Here is a 20,009-nt window from a genome sequence, read left to right as displayed (position 1 = left end):
GATGTATATTACTCTTATTTAATCAAGTTGTATGGTCTTGTGTAATGCTAAAAAAAAGACTCACCCTAATGTAGTTGGCATTGATGTAATCTGAACCAGGAGCATCTGGATCTGTTTCCCTTATTACAACACGAGTTGTGTCAACTGAAAACAATGTCAAACTGTTATTAATGCACAACAAAATGTCAACAGTTTCCTGAGATTACCCTCGAAATGTAATGTCTTATCAAATTAAAACTGACTCTCCGCTGAGGTCTCTACATCTTCTGTTGTCTACTTGTGTCACTATTTCCACAGGAAGTTGGAGAGACAGGAAATGGCATGTTGTGAGACTTACAGGGGAGGATATTCTTGTATCGGTTTTTACTCTTGTTTTCTGGCTTCTGGCCTTCTTTCCGGGGATACAGCAATTTGCACTCTTGCTGCTGAAGTACCTGATAGTTCATGACAAAAGACAAGGGAGACGGAGAGGATCATTTGATGTTTTTATAAGAAAGAGTTTCAGGAAGTTCCAAACAAAGGCATATACACTAGCACAATTTAAAACTCATTTATAAACAGTCCTTGAGTGAACATGAAAACCTTTTTGATACTTTCAATACTCAGATTGTACATTTGAGAGAATTCAGCTTAAAGTTCCCTTCAAATTGCTGATATGCAATTTGGCAGTAATGACTGAAACTATTTGAATTTCGATTTGATTCCCCAAGTATAATATAGCATAAGAAGTGTTTATGTACTGTAGTATGTATTATCATGTTACATCTCCTACATTGCACACTTCACCTTAGAAGATGAAGTATTTAAAAACTTGTGTGAAAAGAGTTATCATCTTATTACAGCTAAACTAGGACTGAAACTTTAGTTACGTGCTCAGAGAGAGAAAAATAATTCGATTCTCTCAAACCTCCCTCAAATGCATTAGAAACCACATCTTGTTATCTAGTTCTTTCTTGCTCGTCACCATAACTGCTTTAATGTACATCAAGTTACTGTGCTTTTACGCATGTCCAGACAGGACGACTGACCAAAAAGGAAATAACGCAGTTATCTGTCAGTTTCTGTATTGATTTTAAATTGTTTTGTTTTTTTAAAGCACTCCAGAATATGAACCAACTTTCTTGTCTCATATGCTTTTGGCTTATGAACCAGTAGAGCCCCTCAGGCACAAGGCCTTTGGCTGTTCCAAAAGGCAGGACAAACTTTTTTTTTGCGCTGAGTCACTGGTGCAGTCACTCTGTAGACTACATTGGATTTTTAGCTCAGCATTTGAGATTTTAATATTTTATAGCCATTTTCTTTTATTGTGTTCACTTACTTTATCATAAGGTTTTTGTATTATAGGCATCAGCTCATCTGTAAAGCACTGAGAAATGTCATTACCCAGTAAGAAAATGTAAATTAATTTAATTTATTTATTTATTTCACTAACTTGTGTAAAACCAAGCATCAACAAATTGTACTAATAAATTACATGAAAAAAAACAAACAAAAAAAAGTCCAATGTGTCTTAAAACAATAAACATTATACTTATTTCTGACCTGCAATTTGTATTAAAATGACACAAACAATAACATTATTTTTCGATGTTTCTGCCATAGGAGAGGCTTCAGTCAACAATTCCTTGAAAGGATGACATATATAAATGTGAATTTCCCTTAATACCCCAGAAAACAAGTAACTCAGTGGAAACAGTTTTAAGCCTGCACAAACTGATATAAAAGAGATAAGTAATTATAGACATTAGGGACAGCTTATGACAAGATGACATTTTAAATCACATTTATTTGACAAATTATTGTTAAGGAAAATGCTACATATTTATTCTAATTCTGTAGCATTAAAACCACTTTCTAATCGCATAAATGTGGCTTAAACCTATTTACACTAAAATCTTTGCAATTATGTATCACACATACTGATTCACAAATGGGTTAGTATTTTTTGCAGATGGGTTGTATTTTCTTTCGACTCAAATATCGATAGGTTTTTGTTTCATTTAATAACCGAAATAATGATATGTAGTTAACACAAGGTGGAGATTTTCATGTTTTATTCTGTGACATAAAATTTGTAAGTAATCACCACACTTGTGATTCTGTTGTTTATTTGAGTGCTTACGTATTCTTAAAAAAAAATAAATAAAAAAAGTGGCTAAATGAGACTACAGAGATTGCAGGGTCATTAAACATCATCACGTTGAACACGAAGACTCGTCTATTCACAAGTCTGCCTTTAGGGCTTTGTTGAGTTAATACTTGCCATCACTGACTATATCAGGTCACGCTAAGAGGAACGACTTTTTTTGCAGGGTGTTCGTGTGCTACAGTAAATTACACATTAGAAATATTGTGGTGGTGAGGAAATCATGCAATCGTGGTGTTGTTTATAGTCTAACAATTGCTTTTAATTTCTGGCAATTTTATTTAAGTGGTGCTTATTTGAGAAGATTATCTTGCTCAACAAAACATTTAGGTATCATAACCTGTTTAGTTTAAAATTGTGATTGAAAGCAATCTCTCAAATATAACAGTTTTTAGGCTACGTACCTCAAATTCTTCCCAGAATCCTTGTTTGGGCTTCTCTGAGTTGTCTGCTACTTTGTTGAGCTCTCGTACCCGATTCTCAATGTTGGCTGCATTTATCCTTGTGGCGTTAAATGGCTGTCGGAAATCACGAACAGAACAAAACTACTATGTGGCATATTTTTATGCGGTTTGAATTAATAAGCATTCTCCCATGACTTCAAGGAACTGTATGCAAAATATTGGATCCTTTTTATTTGTTTTATCCATTACATTTTTGTTCCTTACCTGTTTGAGGTGCACTACTATGCCACTTTTTTCCACCATGGGGTTCTTCTTGTAGTGCTCCACCAGGTCAGCCAAAGTGTCAAACCTTTCACCTCCACCCACGTCATACTTACCATCCTGCTGGAGTCAAACATTAATACTTCAAATACACAAGAATGAGAAGTTCCTGTATTGCAAAAACTCCATGAATCATGACCAACAACTGTGAACTCCAGGCTGTCTTAGTCCGGCTAAATATGATCAAGTCAAGTGTGTGTGTATTTAGACCTGAATTGCGGATCCTCACCTGGTATCGTATCATCACATGGGTAACCTTAGTCTTGCGGTCCACATTCTCATGTTTTTCCTCATTTGTGAGAACTGAGAGGACAAAGTCACCTGGTTTGCTTTGGCTCTCTCGTACCAGAAAACTGCCAGGCTTCCCTTTTTCTGTTAGCAGTTTCTCTGCATCTCGCCCAGAGAGGTGCCCATGGTACCACCTGGAGGAGCATTAAAGAACAGACTGTGTTAAACCAGAAAATAATTTAACAAAACAGTATTCAGTAACAAATTCAAAGATGGTATCTTATGGTTTGTTTGAATTCCTCGATTGCCACCATTTTCAAATCCTGTGCAGTAGTATTACTAGATCCATGCTTCATGTGCTTTACGTGCCTGAGTTGCTCCATCTTAAAATTAACTTTGCAGACTTGATAAAAAACAGCAAACATTTGTGAAGATGATAAAGATCAGCTTCATGGTTCAGGCTACATGTGGTTTCAAGATGGATGAATAATCAAAACAAGTGAATTCAACTGTGAAAAACTTGACCAAATGTGGGGGAGGTTCTAGCATTATGCTTCCTGCTTCAATGGAAAAAAAGTTCTATATTGTACCTTAAGGGTTTAACTTAATGCCTCTCTTTGCATTGTGAGCATATACACCTACTCCACAATGTAAAATTATCTTATATTACTTCAGCCTCATTCACTCGCTGATGAAAAACCTGCATGTCTGTATTTTTTTTCCTGTGTGGTAAGCACAAACATGTAGGTGGCTCTAACATTTAGATGTATGTAGAATGGAAAAAACCACATAAGCCAAAACCACAAGTACTTCTTAGGCCTAAAATGAAACTAAGATATAGACATTGCAATGTGCAGTTGTGTAAAAAAGTGAATGTACACAACTTGCTCAGCATGATGATCTTTGCAATGTCGACATAAACATGGTTTTCCAAAATGCTTCCTGTACTGTGTGTTTATGTGCATGCATGGATTCTTGGCATTAGGACAGCAGCTGTTGTCTACCATTTTAAAGGACGTGTGTAGGTGTGATGAAGTGCATATCTGTGTCCAATCTGTGTATATGAGGAAAACGGCGTATGGATACTTGAGTATAAATAAAGACAGCATCATCCCCCACTTAGCTTGTTTAAAAACGCATTTGCCACCATTTATGCATGTTGATGTAAAATGCATAAGTGGGAATGTTTGTACATAACACATTATCCCCTCTATACAAATTATGTGTAAACACATACATGTGTTGGTTGATAATTCATGAACCAAAGGGAAATTCTCTTCTGCATATTTCAGCCTGTGCAATGATTGATTATTATGGTCTACAGGAGCAAAGTGAAACTGCATATATTGTAAAGTACAGGTTTAAAATGCCTCAATACTGGATCAAACAAATATGTGTAACTTGGTTACTGAAGTGCATCTAAATGCAGTCTCTCTTTAAGAATTGTCACATGTACCAATAAAACATAAAATTATCACCCATCTGCAGTTGTCTGTAGCTTTACGATGTGTGTTATCTTTCAGCTCTTATTTTGTTTTTTTGGCCAGCAACTTTACTGTTTGGGTCACTCTCCCTACTCATCAAAGTTCTTTCCAGCAGCTGAGTTCTGATGAATCAAATGTACGTGGCGTAGCCTTCACCATACAGTTGGCAAAGTAAACAAATAGCATGTGAACATATTTAGCAGCTTAAGCACCAGAAGGTGAAAAAGGAAGTTTGTGTGTTACATTTCCATTGTACACCATAACAGTAGAACGATTGCTGCATTAAACATAACTCATCATAACTTTATGATTTGTCATGCAGTAATATGCATCCATAAGAAAAAAAATATTCTTGTTAATTATGTTAATTTTTGCCATATCACTAAGCCCCAACTGTGCTTTTATCTGGCATTAGTGGCTTTCCCCTGATCTCAAAACTGCCTGTAGGCTCTAAAAGCTTGAAATGCATGATGATGATGCTTTAAAATGAATTTTAAAGTATAATCTTAAACATAACTGGTGTCATGCCTGAAATCAAATTCAGCAAATGACAAGGTCTCAAACTTTTGCCCCTAGCTCTGTTCTCTGCAGGGTGAAAATGCCGCGTAAACAGCATTTAAGGCTAAAAACAGGATACAGTGCACTGAACGGTAAACTATTAACATTTCTCAGGTGGGTTAGCTGCTTCTAACAGCAGGATGAGGCTTTATGGTCTGACAGCCCTGAGGCTGGAAGAATAACTGTTTGTGGTAAGGGAGAAACTTTCATAGAGTTTTAATGAGTATACAAATACACATAATACCAGTGTAGTGAAGTGACCTTGGACATGTATATTTATGTCCATCTTCATGTATTCGTCCACATACAGCAGAGCTTGGCCTTATGTTTGTACAGCCTACAGCCTATTTCTACTAGTAGCAATTAGTGTCAGTGTTTGCTGGCACCTCTCAGAAGTGGGGTCCTTGCAGTTGAGTGGGTATTTGAGCTCAATCACATGGCCGTTCCTTTCACGCAGTAGATCCTGTTGTTCAGTGTAATACTGCACCAGCTCAGCCAGCGTAGCAAATTTCTCGCCCCCATACAGGTCGTAGTAGTCACCCGAGTTCTGAATCTTAATGTGCGTCACCTCATCGTTTCGCCTGGGAGGGAAAAAAAAGCACAGAGGGAATTCAGTCACTAACTTAATTATCATACATGTAAACAGAAGTGGACTGGCTCCAAAGAAGCACTCAGCGTTTTCTTGTTTGTATTTATCGCATTTGCTTGCACCCTGCAGACATTTAAACGCTGAACTCACTCACTCACACACACACACAAACAGCCACCCACACACGTTTATAGAATATATGCTCACACATACAAAATCAAGACTATGCACACTTTGTTGTACAGCTCATCAGGCCATCTGCTCTCATTTCAAGGCAATTTTATAAGTGTGGTGGCATATTTTCTGTCTTCTAATTTTGTCTATAATTCTGTCCATAGCAAAAATATATATTGTAAGTAACACTGACCTTTCCAATATGTACCAACACTGTAATGGTAAACTAAGCCACAAACAGAAAAACTGATGCAAATAAAAAAAAGCCTCACACTCAAAAAAATATTAATTCATTTTATTGTCACACAGAATATTACTTTGAATAGCACTTTGACTACTATAAACAAAATAAATCTCCTCACAGGGGATCCTCCCTTTTTTAATTTTCTGTAATTTTCATATCTATTGTATTTGGAGGAAGGCTGTATCGTGAGTGTAGAACAGTAGAACAGAAATGCATGCAGCTGCCAAGCTCAAAGACTGATAAGCCAGTAAACATTTGGTGCCACTTTGCATATTCAAAGTCCTCTGGCTGGTTTGAATAGGTGCGTGCATATGCGCATACATGTACACCAACACAGTTCTACTTATATGTGCCCAAAAGCAAGTAAGGTACGAGCTGAGGCTCAACAGCTCAACTGTTAAATGCACTTGTTTACCATTTTCCATCCCCAGCAGCTTCCCCAGCTAACATGTTTCTTATGCAGAGATAAACTAAACATCCTATAAACATTGATGACACGCACACACAGAGTTTTAGCATATGGGGGTTAGCCAGGCAGCCAGTACCTTCCTATCGGATCTGTGCGTGTCTCTCTCTCTCTGCAAACTGATTATCAGCTGATGATCATATCATATTTCCCTCCATCACTTTCCTTGTTGTCCTCATGAATTTCACATTTGTTATATCCGTACACTCCATCCTTACTCATACTGTAAATCCTTTTCTCCATTCTTGTATTTAACTGTCCCATAATCCATCTCTCTCCCTCCATCCCTCTCTGTGTTTCCTGGTAATTGCTTTATGGCTCTATTAGCAGCTATTGGCAGAGTGCCATGAGTCTCTGGCCCTGTTAAAGGCCCCTCAACTCTCAGACCAAAGCCCCCTTTTTCTACCGGAGTTTAACGCCATTAAGTCTGGAATGAGCCAAACACATCCTATTAGATTTTCATTTAATTCCCTGTTCTGCCTCTCTAAGTTACTGATAATCTTTATGAATTTTAGAACAATATGCAGTCTTCATTACAGTAAGAGTACACAGGGGCCACATCAGCCTCATCCCTACTGCAACGTTTTCCAAAGCATGAAAATGTTTAACGTGATTTTCAGTTTCTTTCTCCAAGAGTAATTGGCTGCTTTTTAGTGATACCGACTGAATACACCGCATAAATTATTGCGTGGGTCTCCTTATAACTAATTTATCAACTATAAGACAGCCTGCATAATAGGTCATTAATATACAACTCACTAAACCAGTGTCCAGTGTAGTGAATGTATATATAGTTTCAGCTTTTCTCTGTGCACTGTGGATAAACATTTAGTACATACTGTATAGAAAAAATAACTATCCACAAAAACCCTTAATTGGTGGCTAGATTCACAATAAAAAGGTTATTTTGTTTCACCAGTCTTTATGTTTCCAGTAGCACCAAAGTGAAATAATTTTTATTCTACTAGTAAACATACAAAACCCCTCTAAGGCCATAATAGATGTCTATGGAAATCTAGTTCAACTCTGCAAACTGGAAGAGCAGATGAGCTGCTGTCATCTGTATGTGATCGGGTGAATGCGAAGCAACATTGCAAAGCTCTATGGATAAAAGCACTATATAAGCAGACTTTAGGGGGGAAAAAATGATCTTGATGTTTTTATAGCTTTGAAAAGATGGCTTAACACAGTACCATAACCTCTCTATAATAATGCATAAAACACAAAAATGCAACCAAGCATAGAAATCACCATGATTGACTAACAAAGAGCTAAATCTCACCATGGGTAGATTATAAATATGTACACTGTACAGCTGTAGTTAAGTTGGTGAAACATTCGTCTGTGGACCACAGGGTCAGTGGCTCCATCCCCGGTCCCGGCTATGTGCCAAATTGTCCTTGGGCAAGACACTGAACCCCACCACCACCAGTGTGTGTGAATGGGTGAATGAGAAGCAGTATTGTAAAGTGCTTTGGATAAAAGCACTGTATGAGCAGCCATTCATCAATATTCACAATTTTGCACAGACCAAGTGTGTCATAAGTGATATCCACTGATCACCCAAACCTGCTAAATCATAGCAAATCAAAATGACAGAAACACATGATCGTGATACTCTACATACATATACTAAAACTGAATCTATGTACACGTCATCGCACTCCAAATTGGTGCTAACTAAGATGTGAATCCAGAGGATATGACATTTCCTACATGGCACTGCCTGGAGGTGCAAGATCATTTGCAAAGGTCTGACAAGGGTGCATCACACTGCAACACCAACCCATGAAGCAACTACTAAAAGTGAAAGAAACACTCAACATAAATAAAATATTTAAACAATCTGCTGTGTTCCTTTAAATGCTATGGTGATGAGATGCAAAACAATACCGTATGATCACATATTTACAATAGAATAATAAAAACGTAAAGATACTCAGAATAGACCCTACAAAAAAATGGATTATTAATACATTATTGAGAAAGTTTCCCCTTGTCTGATTATGAAGAAACTAATTATGTGATGCAAAATAAAAATTTTAAAAACATCTGACCGTTTGGGATACCCCACTAATCTTACTTTACGGTACAGGGCCCAGACCAGCACCACGTCAAATGTGATGTTCAATGGCCTATTTAATGCCACACAAGTTTTTCACAGTTCAGAAATACATATTCAAGCTTAAACGAATGGTTCTATTTTAAGTATCTTGTTTTTGTGGTTTGGTGTTGCCAAGCAAAATACAACATACATGTTATGTTTATCATTTTGTTATTCTCTCAGTCTCTATGTCTTGTTTTATTTACCACGATTTCAGGACGGAACAAATGTCACGTGCCGAATTATGTTAAACACGCACATCGTGTACAAACCAGCAATGCTACCAGCTTGGTTTGGAGCACACCCATCTTGTTTACTGGGGAAGGAAAAAAAAAAAAACAAAACAAAAAAACTAACTGTGCATTGTCTCACTTGTTCTCACTTTACCAACATGGCCCCTTGGACCTTTAACAATTAAAGATGTAATATGAAATTACAGTACATCTATGAGAAGTACACTGTTCCTCATTCCTAACAAAAAGCTTTTCAACTACAAATCAGTTCTCACCAACATCCTGTATAATAATTTCAGCAACAAAACAGTGTCTGTCTGTGAGGAGGGTTGATGAATTGTTGTGACACATTAATTCAAACACAGCAAATACAAATATTAATTTTACAATAAGCTAAAACCTAAATACATCAATATTCAGCAACACCTAGTGAATAACCTAGTGTACTGTATATGGAAAAATGTATTTAATTTGAAGGTAATTTAAAAGCTGAAATTCATGCAGGACACACTGAATTCTCTGATGTGTTGGCTTAAATTAGTAGGACCAGTTGAGCAGAAGCACAACATGCATCACATCACATCACTGTGCCTCTAGACAGAACACAGGACATGTACATGCAGGGTAACTGTACCCACACATTTTAGCCAGAGTAGTAAAACCTGCACAACAGCGAGTATTAGTAGTATTTACTGAAGATCTATATGACTGAGCTAACTATGCATTGATAAGTTGAAGTACAGAAACGTAAACAACTGGGAAATATGCTGCTCAAAAAATAAGAGCATAAAAGCCCAACGCAAAAGAATATGAATGTGCAAAACTTCGAATTTATAAATTATTGCCTGTTTTGCCCTGAAGCTATCCCAAGCAATATTTTTCACTCAATACACCCTTAAGCCACTGAGAAATCCCTTTTACCACTTCCAGTTTACTTATGAAATTAAGGTTGATAAAATTTTAGCCTCCATTTCAATTTCTTTGCAACTCTACAGGCTGCAACACTGGGTTTTAACCTAACTTCTTGGAGGAGGCAGGCTAAAATTTGCCAGAAAGTTTCAGATGTTATGTCAGGTCAGTGTTTGAGTCTCAAGAGTTTATCCTGATGTTGTAGAATAAGAAATGCATTAATGAAGTCCAAGTGAAAGCAAGTTTTGAACCTCTATTTTCTCAGCCACAATATATCTCAGATGATGAATAAAATTAAACAATATGGATCAACATGACTTCTACAATGGACAACTAGAACTAAATGCTGCAGAACAACAGGTAAACAACGGCTACTTTTTGTACAAAGCAAGTAACAGCAACTGTTGCCAATATACAAAAGAAACACATAATCTTTAGAAATGTTTAGTTATAAAGGGGAATTTAAAAATGTATGACTCACCCCCATAATATTTTCACATAGCTCTTTATAACACATTTTATGCGTTTACAAAATACGCAGGGCAGATTCTTATTCAAATTCTTATTCAGATTGAGCAAATCTAAATAAGAATGCAGAACCTATGTACTCAGTGTAGACAATCACCGTAGAAAGTGCAGACTATAGACTTTACTTCATATTCACTTAGTGTCTAATGCCCCAGTTTCAATTGCAATTAATCGTTCTTAACAGTAGCTAGCTCTTGGCATTGCAAAGAATACTGTACATTTAGTTTGTTTACGAGTTTCAACAGACTCTTCCCAACAGTAAAAAGCACCCATTGTTCAGCCATGGTGTATTGTTTATGGTACCTGCAATAGGTCAACGATGTTTGCATGTGTCAGGAAACCAGAAACACAGACATTTGCACGCTATAGTTAGGGTGCTTGCATCCTTGTCTTTGTTGACATGCAGATTAACCAACACTCAATGAGACCATTACTCGAGGGTGTTAAAATGGGTCATGTCATGGCATGGGTGTTTGAATGCAACATTTATATCCAAGACAGAAAAAAAGCCTTTTAAAACATTTAGCAAAAAAGACTTGAAAGTTGTTAATGTAGTTTCCATTTACAAATTACCTTGACATCAACAATAATGGTAGTGAAATAGTCCTTTACTTTAACCTATAAATAGCCTGGCTGTAGTGGAAACACATCTAAGTAAATCACAGCATTATATAACACACAGGCTAGAAGAAAATCCATTTGCTCTCCGTAGTAATTTGCCCTACAAAATTCCCTCTTAAGATTGCCCTTAAAAATCCTCCTCAGGGTGTTTAGAGTGTATAAAGAGCATGAAAAATGATGGGAGAAACTCGACCAGACTTCTCTCCTTATAAAGTTAGACATGGATATAAATTAAGGCCAAACTTTTTTTTTTTTTTTCAAACCAGCAAACTTTTCTCTTTCCCCGTCTTTGAGTTTCATGAAACTCCAAATTGATTACATTTTCAACACTCACAAAAAGCTCTCATTAGCGTCTCAGACTTCAGACAGTTTTGAACAGCAGCTCAGCCTGACCCCTCCTTCTTGTGTTCACCTTGTGGAGCAGAGACGAGGAGAGGTGGTGGAGATAAGAAGTGGAGAGGCAGAGAAACGAAGATAAGACAAAAAGAGAGGGGGCCAACAGAGTCCCTCAGCCATCCATTACAATCTGAACATTCACAGTTACTGTCTCACTAATAATGGCCTTGGTAAGACAAAACCTGGCTAATGACTAGCTAATTAGCCTTTCCTCTGTTCTGAAAAAACACCGTGTGTTTGAAGAGACATAAAGAGTGTGTTAGAGTATATTCCCGTTAAAAATACCTTCTATAGCTATAATAACTACCTTCAGCATATTCCATTTTTATATACATACATATTTTTCATTTAAACATTGCATACAAATTGACTCAATTCCAACCCAATTTCCTGAAAAACAGAACTTTCAAGTTACAATCCCATGTTCAGAGCTACACGACAGTCCGTCTGTCACTTTCAATGTTTTTAAAGTAGCAAGGATTTCGAACAAACACACACGCACACACACAATAACAATTTACTAATGCTTGTCTCAAGTACTTGTACATAAGTAAAACGTGTACTTCAATAGTTTTGGCACAGTATAACCTCCACAGTCACATGAACATTTATGTAATTTTTATAATATAAGATAAGATAAGAAGACCCTGTGGTGATCAATGATGTGACAAAGCTAATGGTCACGTCAGACTGTAAAGAGCTGTATCAGTCAACCCGCTGGGTTTTCAAGAAATGAAACTTTATTTCTCATAAATACAAGTTTTCCTTTCTGATAGAGAGTGTTTTATTTCTGATAGTCTCACTTTAATATAAACTCTGTTTCCTTCCTTCTTAGTTCAAAGTGACCTGCTTCCTCTAGCAGCAGGCGGTGTGGTTCATTACACTGTCCACTTGACCTCAGCGTGTGTGTTTAGGTCTGTCACAACCACAAACTGTCATTACAACTCACCCCACCAACCTTCCTGTGGTGTGTAGAAAAACGAAGAAAAACACATCACAGGGACTTAAGGTCAAAGCCTTAACAGTTCTGTCACTCTTAAACATTACTGAAATGCTGCTTCCTGTCTACTCCCCCTCTGTCTGTCTCTTTCTCCCTTTCACATGTACACAACCACACACTCAAACACACACAGCTTCTCTCTTCCTATGTTGCCATGCCAGTTACAGTCACAGAGTAACAAATGTGTTTCTTCCAGGAGTTTGGCCAACTGATGCACCTCTTAAAAGCCTCCGTTGCAAGGAAGAGCAGGTCTTGAAAGGCTCTTTCCTTCTATCACAGTTTGTTTCCAGCTCTCTGTTTCACCGTGTAGTACTGCATCCTACTTTCACATTTTCTGCAACATACCAGGGTTTCCAGTTAAAAGATTAAGAGAGGTATGTTTTGAAGCATGATTGACAGGGTTTCGCAGGGTATTACACTAGGCTTCGCTTGTCTGTCTCAACACTGCTCAAACTTTTGGCCCAAATTAGGATTTTCTGATGTGTTTGTCAAAATGTTACTAAATCACACTTTCCAGTTGTGTTGTCTAACGTATTCCTAGAAATACACACACATACAAACTAACTTCTGTTTAAATGGACCGATTCACTCGCAGACAAAATGTTATATCACTTGTTGACCCAAGGGAAGGAATTTTGGAGACTTTCCAAGTTCCTCAATGGTTAGCTTTTCACATTATCTAAAACTGTACGGTCACTGCTCACTCTGACTAATAACTAGCTAAATCAGTGGTGACAGAACTATCTTCAGGAATGAGCCTCTGAAGTTTTCATTGCTTGTAATATTTTAAAAGTACTTGATATTGATGTATGTAAAGATGATGCAAGCCTAAGACCTACCTCACAGACAGGGTGAAATCCCCTGGATTGCTCTTGCTGGGCCGGGCCAGGAAACTGCCGTGGACACCCCGGGTCAACAGGAGATTCTCTGCCTCGATTCCGGTGATGTTAGGGTGGAACCACCTAAAAAGTAGAGGAGAAACATGTGTGAGAGAAGCCTGAACCAAATTGACGAATTGAAATCTGTGTTTTAATCATCCCATTGCCTCTTTCAATGGACACAACAAAAGCCCAAACACACCAGAGTTCAAAACCCTACATTACAGCTCTTTGTAAAAATTCTGTTTCAGTCAGAAATGTCCGTTCTGCGATCTGACTACAAATTTTAGCTTCACTGCTCTACATGTTAGAGAGCTATTTACGTGCAAACCAGTAGGAGCCTTTTGACATATCTCTTATGCGTTAGTCATGACATGTATTGTACCTAATTTGTGTATCATAAAACTGGCTTCTCTCTGTATGTGTACAAACAAAAACATTGACAACGTTTATTACCACTTAAAACAAAACTGGTGGTTTGAGGCAATTTTCTCTGCTATTGTGTGTTTATAGCTCTGTTAAAAAAAAGGTTTTCTTGACTATTTCTTTAGCCTGTATGTTTGGTGCTTCGCCGATCAATAAATGTCGACTCTGTTAAGTTGGTTTGTGGTTTGGGCAAAGCTGCTTAGACGTCATTCAAGTTTGATATACAGTCCAGTAAGAGGTCGACTTTTAATGGTTCTCTACATTAGAGACACAGGTCACTTCAAGCAGTTGTTGAACATTCAGTCTTTGGCAACACACATTCAGGAAGACAGTTAATACAAATATTATTTTTAGTAGACATACGCCCCATAACTTATCTTATCGTGGAGAGGTGCTGTTAAAGTGTTCAGAGATATTCACTTTTACCCTTTAAAACAACCCATGGGTAGAGAAGTGTGCTATTGTAGCTTTAACATGAGGTTTATCACTGGGCTGATGTAACATTTTGCTGAATTTATTATAGATCAGCAGCAGATGCAGTTTCTGCCAATAAATCTTTAGTTTTGTTAAAATTTTAACTGAACTAGGATGTAAATATTTTTCAACATGTTCAGTTGTTGTGGTATATAATATATATATATATATATATATATATATATATAATTCATTCATAATTTTTAAGCTATTCTGTATTATATCAGATACTGCTATCTGACTTTAAAAAGAGTTAAAAAAAAAAAAAAATAAAAAAAAAGAAAAGTAAACAATACATGACTGCTTGCATCAGTTGTGGGGCTAAAATGGAACCAAAGAAATTTGTATTCAGTCACATTTCCGCTCCTTTCTATAGATCATTTAAAACAACATGTTAAAATGACCCTAGTGATGCGTCAGGTCTTAGTGTACGTCTTTCTTCACCTGATATAAAAAAAAAAATAAGGACCACACACTGGTTCCGTGACAAACTGGTAAATACATACAAAGCGTATGTTCTGTCCTGGTTTGACAGGGAAGTACACTCAGGTTTATAGCACGGCAAAGCCAAAGCTAATAATTACACGTTACTTCCTCTGTTGCAAAACACCACACGCAAATATTTATTCCATCCACTTCTCAGGTATGTTGACTGATTATCTGGGTTGTGCACTATTATTAATACTGCAACTTATCTAGCACAAACCATAATTATTATTCACAAACAGTTGCAAGACATAAACCAGAGCTGGAGTGTTGATTAAAAACTGTGTCGATTATGTGGAGGACAATATCAGTGTCAGAGAAGCCGTGAGTAGGTAGCGTTCAGCAGCAATGTCCCCGTGAATGGCTGTGTGTCAGCTGTGTGGATTTAGAGCTCATGTTTAAGTAGGGATCATTGGGTTAAACCTCCCTAACTACTGTGCGCCATTGCTGGCTAATCCAAGACAGCATCAGCCATCCAGGGCCTCGTGTGTGTATGTGTCAAGACTCTGGGGTTTGAGGAAATGGCATGTCGTGAAATGGCATATGTATACATAAGGTTGTTCCTAGGCTGGTGGCACAAACATGTTGACATTTTCCCTTTGACATCCCTTTGACAACCTGGCTGCAAAATGAGCTATTTTGTAATTCAGGTGCCATTGTTAGCCAATTTAAATTTCAATTGTTTGATAAGCAGCATGAACATAATGCAAGTCAATTTAAAACACTGCAGTGTACCCAAATATCTGGCTTCTATGTGCTGCCTCTATGTATTAAACAGGTTTTCTGTTTGTGCTGGTTCTAGCTTAAATCTGCTGCTTTGTATCATTATATATATAAAAAAAAAAAAAAAAGGGGGTGTGTGGACTGTTAAGTGATTCAAAACACAACTAGGATTCTATTTTATAGCGGAATAACTGAAAGATATTCAATATATTATTGAAAAAGAAACCGATTAAATGTAGTTTTAATTACTTTTGTGTTTTTGGCTCTACTACAATTCAGAATGAAATATTTTACTTTTTTACTCCACAGCTTTACTTACAAACGCTTTAAAAATGGTGATTCTCAATATAAAATATAAAAGTAAATCACACTAATTCTTTAGTTAACAGAGACGTTTGGTCTTTCTAATTAGAAGAAACATTCTCTTTTCCATATCATATTAGTTTGGAACACAAATGTGATACAAGCAAAAATAAATATTTCTCTTCTTAAAAGTTTGAGCTTCAAAGGTGTTTGGGCTCATTTGCTTTTTATTGCTGATAAAACCGTACATTTTTAATATAAGAAATTAAAAGAATATTGATAACGAAATTGATGACAAATTCCCAGAAGTCAGGTTTTTTAATTTGGTTCCCTAATGGAATCAGTACATAACTTTATCTTAACATAGTCCCAGTGTTTTAGATTCCTGTGGAAACTTCCATAATGAAGCTAGTCAAACAAATCTGGACAATCAAGGGCAACTGTATTTGAAATAAGGGTTTTCTTGGTAAACCGAAAAAAGTACTGCAGTGAATATTGAGTTGTGTACTTCCACCTCCTTTGCCAAACATGTTTTTTTTTCTTACTTCTAAAGCAAGTCTGACAACATTTTAGCGATACATAGACTACAGTGTATATAAACTTACTCTCTGGATCATCACTAGCTGGTAGCTACTATGTTTTTTGTGCTACTTGGAAACCTGTAATGAAGAAGCTGCAGATCATCTGTTGTATCATCTAATTATAATGTTCAGGAAACTTTGGCACTGAACATCCTGACAATGAAGATTATTACTGAAGGTAGTATCACCTCATGTTTTCCTTCTTTATGCTTCAATTAATTTTTATGCCTTCAACTTTCAAGATAAATGTTTTTAACAACATATGAAGACTAAACAGATGCCGTCTTACTTAATACAAGTGGAATTTCCCATGACACGAGTGGAAACACTACTGTTCAAAAACAATGCATTATAGGGAATGATAAGAGACATGTTGTATTGTGAAAAGCTATAGATTTTCAGTTTGAGGAAATTCCTGCACTCTCCCATGCCTGCCTGCACTCAGACCATCTGCAATTTACAAACATTTCCCTAATCAGATTTTCAAAGCATTTCCACCAGGCCAAATTATGCATTTACTTATTTCTTGTTATGAGTAATGGAAATATCTGTTAGTTTGAAAAATGAGTTTAAAAAAAAAAATAAATAAATCACACCCCAGATTATTTAAATATCTTATAACCTTTCGCTGTAGCCCTTGACTTTGTCTTTGTAAAGAAAATGCTTGTGAATGTCAATGATTCAACAAGAATGGGAAAACAGACTTTTCTGACACTAACATATAGATCAAATGAGTCATGGAAATTATGCATTTCACATCCTAAATTGCCTTTCAGCACCGCCGCCCTCAACACATTACAAAGGCTTATTATTGATTAAACTAACCCAGCAGAAAGCAGACAGGGGGTGACACAAGAGCGCCTTCATGAAGCTCATGCTGAGAAGATAATATCTGAAAACTTTAACAGTGGGCCAGCATTTAGCCGTTTCTGTTTTTGTACACTGTATGACACAAACCCATGACAGTAAGATAAAAATAAGACTCATGTGTCAGCTCAGCAGATCTTGTGTCACTTCAGAGCAGTGAATACACACCAGAATACTCTCTGCAAAGGTCTAAACTTGTTATGTGACAAAATGTGTTCTTTTCATTTCTTCAGTAACTTTTAAAACCACCAAAGCATTTATATAATCACAGTGTAACTAGTTAACCTGGACCTGATGTTCTTATTGTCAGCTTTAGCAGCTTCCATTTGTCAGAATGACTTAATGCAGAGCACATGAACTGAGAGTGACATTTACTAAAACTAAAAGGAGACAACTTGAAATTGCTTTTTGGGAGCTAAATGTAAATGTCAGACATGTACGCTTTTGGAGATGAAGCAACTGTCATCATTTTGCATTCAACAGACAAATCAAAGTGACACCGTTTGTCAATCACGAAGCGGCCTGACTTTCTTTGACTATGATAGAGTGGAGACAAGAGAAGAGTGAAAGGAGAGACAGGTGGAGCGAGAGACAGAAACTGCAGAAGAATCAGTAAAGATGCTAAATGTGCGACAGGTATGGTGCAGAGGTGGATGGTACATGAAATTTAGACCTACACAAGTCGCTGCAGCTCTTATGCAGTTTTTAATAATATACTAAAACCTACTAGATATAAATACAAGTAACAGTCCAGATAGCCTTGACTAATGAAAGTAAAACTGACAAAGCCCTGCACCAGTTTGCAACAGTCAACCACAGCAGACCAGACATCTGACCCAGACCACAGTCGGTGACAAAACCGATCTGCTGCACTCTCTCTTATTGCATGAGCCCAGGGAGCAGATTAGGAGAACAACTCTACAAATAATAAATTGTAACCGATTACAAGGAGCTTAGTCATAAATACTTGTAAGGGGGGGAGGGAAGTTTGGTGTTGCTTGGGTGAAGCTGGGTGTTGCTGGGACAGACCTAACAGGAAATGAACAAATATGTGGAAATATCCACAATACTCAAACTGAATCCATAGGAAATACTATGCATGTGTCCTTGTGGTGCATCATCTTTTCCCTAAATAGTAAAAAATGCCCTACTGACATAACATCCACTGGGAAGAAGACTAACAGGAAAAAATAAAACAGTACTACATCACGGTATATAACAATACTCTTTGTAATACAATCAACTGATGCAACTAGAAAATATGTGAAGTGCATCCCTAAGAAGTGAAATGTTTTTTTCTCTTTTGCAATGGTTTACCATGCATTTTACGGAAGCTGCACTCAATAAGCATATCCATACCTTACCAACTATGAAGGGTGTATTGCACAAGATACTCCAGCTGGTACAATACCTTGAGTTTTTATAGCAATGACAAAATACAGGTTTGATTTTTTTTATTTTATTTTTTACAAATGAAGGGTAAAGTTTAATACAATGTTGTGTACCAACAAGCAGCATATAATCTAAAATTGGCCATTCAAATTAGTCATTCAAATTAGAAAGTTTGAGCCACTGATACCTGGCTGTAATTTGAAGCTACACATATTGATATATATTATGCAATAATTATATATTTGATATGTTCACATTAACACATATCGTGAACATGTTTTAATATGGATCAGTGGACAAAATGAGTAATGGCATTATGGTTTGCTTTCTTGTTCCCAGCTGATACACTGGCCAATACCAATACATCTGCAACATGTATTCAATGTTCAATGTACACTATATTTATGACAGCTGATGTAAAATCAGGGTTCCTCACATTTTTTTTGACCGTGCTCTTCCAGCTGTTTCAACACTTTTGCTATGATAAAAGAGTCAAACAAGCCCCAGCATTTACATTACTGTAGAGAGGAACAACTGACAGGTCATGGGTGTCAGATGGTGGACAGATTATCTGTGGTATTGTTTTAAATCCTGCACAGAGTCATACGGAAAAATAATAACAGTAGGGCAAAAATACCTTATGTCACTAATCCATATGTAATCCCACATCACTGTACTGCCGTCTCATCAAATTATCAAAACAAAAGAGATTTTGTGGAGCCAGATGTCAGCACTGGACCACGGTTTCAAACCCACAGCAACTACTGCACAGCTTTCCACCTTTCCAGGTTTACAGACAGCTTAAAGCAAGGGGCACCTTTCCCTGAGTGTCTTGGCCTACATGTTCTCTCTTTTTTTTTTTAAAGTAGCGCATACTTCTAGCTACTCTGTAACAAACCCTCCTGAAAGGCAACACATATACATCACTGCAGATGAACGAAGTAGCTACTGTACTTTTGCACACACACACGTCTGCTCAGCCAGGAATCCACAAGTGGACTTGTTTTCCTTCAGCACTGGATTCTGTTTATTAAGAAAACTACAGCACAATTGAAAGATAAGGAGTTTAAAGATGTGAGAGAGTTGTCCAAAAGCAGAAAATAAACTGAAGTGGATTGGAATTGTTTCTGCCCTACCTCACCATTCTGGTCGAAGCCTGCCACAGCCCCTTGCTTCAGCAGCCTCCGAGCTTAGTAATCCAGCACTGGGCACTGTTAGACAAGGGAGGGTGGGAGGGAGTGAGGGAGATATAGAGACGAAAGGGGGAGGGTGGGGGGGTGCTTGTAAAAGTGCTACTGGGTTAGATAGAGTGAGACAGAAGTGGAGGGGGGTGCTTTGTAAGAGTGTTAGAGAAAGAGAGGGAGTGCGGAAGGGAGAGCGAGAAAGGGGAGGGAGGCCGTATAATCTGGGATTTGGACGCGAGTGAGCAGGCCTGATACCAGCACTCATCAGTGTTATCAGTCGTCCCCCCGCC

The 20,009-nt window shown here is 37.3% G+C and overlaps 1 protein-coding gene across 4 annotated transcripts in view; it reads right to left on the bottom strand.

Annotated features, from left to right (window-relative positions):
• Nucleotides 1–20,009, bottom strand: part of ptpn11b (protein tyrosine phosphatase non-receptor type 11b) — a 34,758-nt gene that overhangs the window by 8,209 nt on the left and 6,540 nt on the right. For 2 of the 4 annotated variants that reach the window (XM_067527572.1, XM_067527571.1), the window contains exons 2-8: nucleotides 13,245–13,367; nucleotides 5,528–5,722; nucleotides 3,101–3,293; nucleotides 2,815–2,934; nucleotides 2,551–2,664; nucleotides 338–434; nucleotides 65–144 (exon numbers count right to left, since the gene is read on the bottom strand). In XM_067527572.1, the coding sequence (XP_067383673.1) occupies nucleotides 65–144; nucleotides 338–434; nucleotides 2,551–2,664; nucleotides 2,815–2,934; nucleotides 3,101–3,293; nucleotides 5,528–5,722; nucleotides 13,245–13,367 (922 nt within the window). Of the gene's footprint in view, nucleotides 1–64; nucleotides 145–337; nucleotides 435–2,550; nucleotides 2,665–2,814; nucleotides 2,935–3,100; nucleotides 3,294–5,527; nucleotides 5,723–13,244; nucleotides 13,368–19,671; nucleotides 19,758–20,009 lie in introns of those variants that run through there. The other 2 variants (XM_067527574.1, XM_067527573.1) reach the window with 2 other exon arrangements.

This window comes from Channa argus, chromosome 13 (genome assembly GCF_033026475.1).
Source record: "Channa argus isolate prfri chromosome 13, Channa argus male v1.0, whole genome shotgun sequence".
Classification (NCBI taxonomy): Eukaryota; Metazoa; Chordata; class Actinopteri; order Anabantiformes; family Channidae; genus Channa; species Channa argus.
This window is presented reverse-complemented; position numbering and strand designations above follow the sequence as displayed.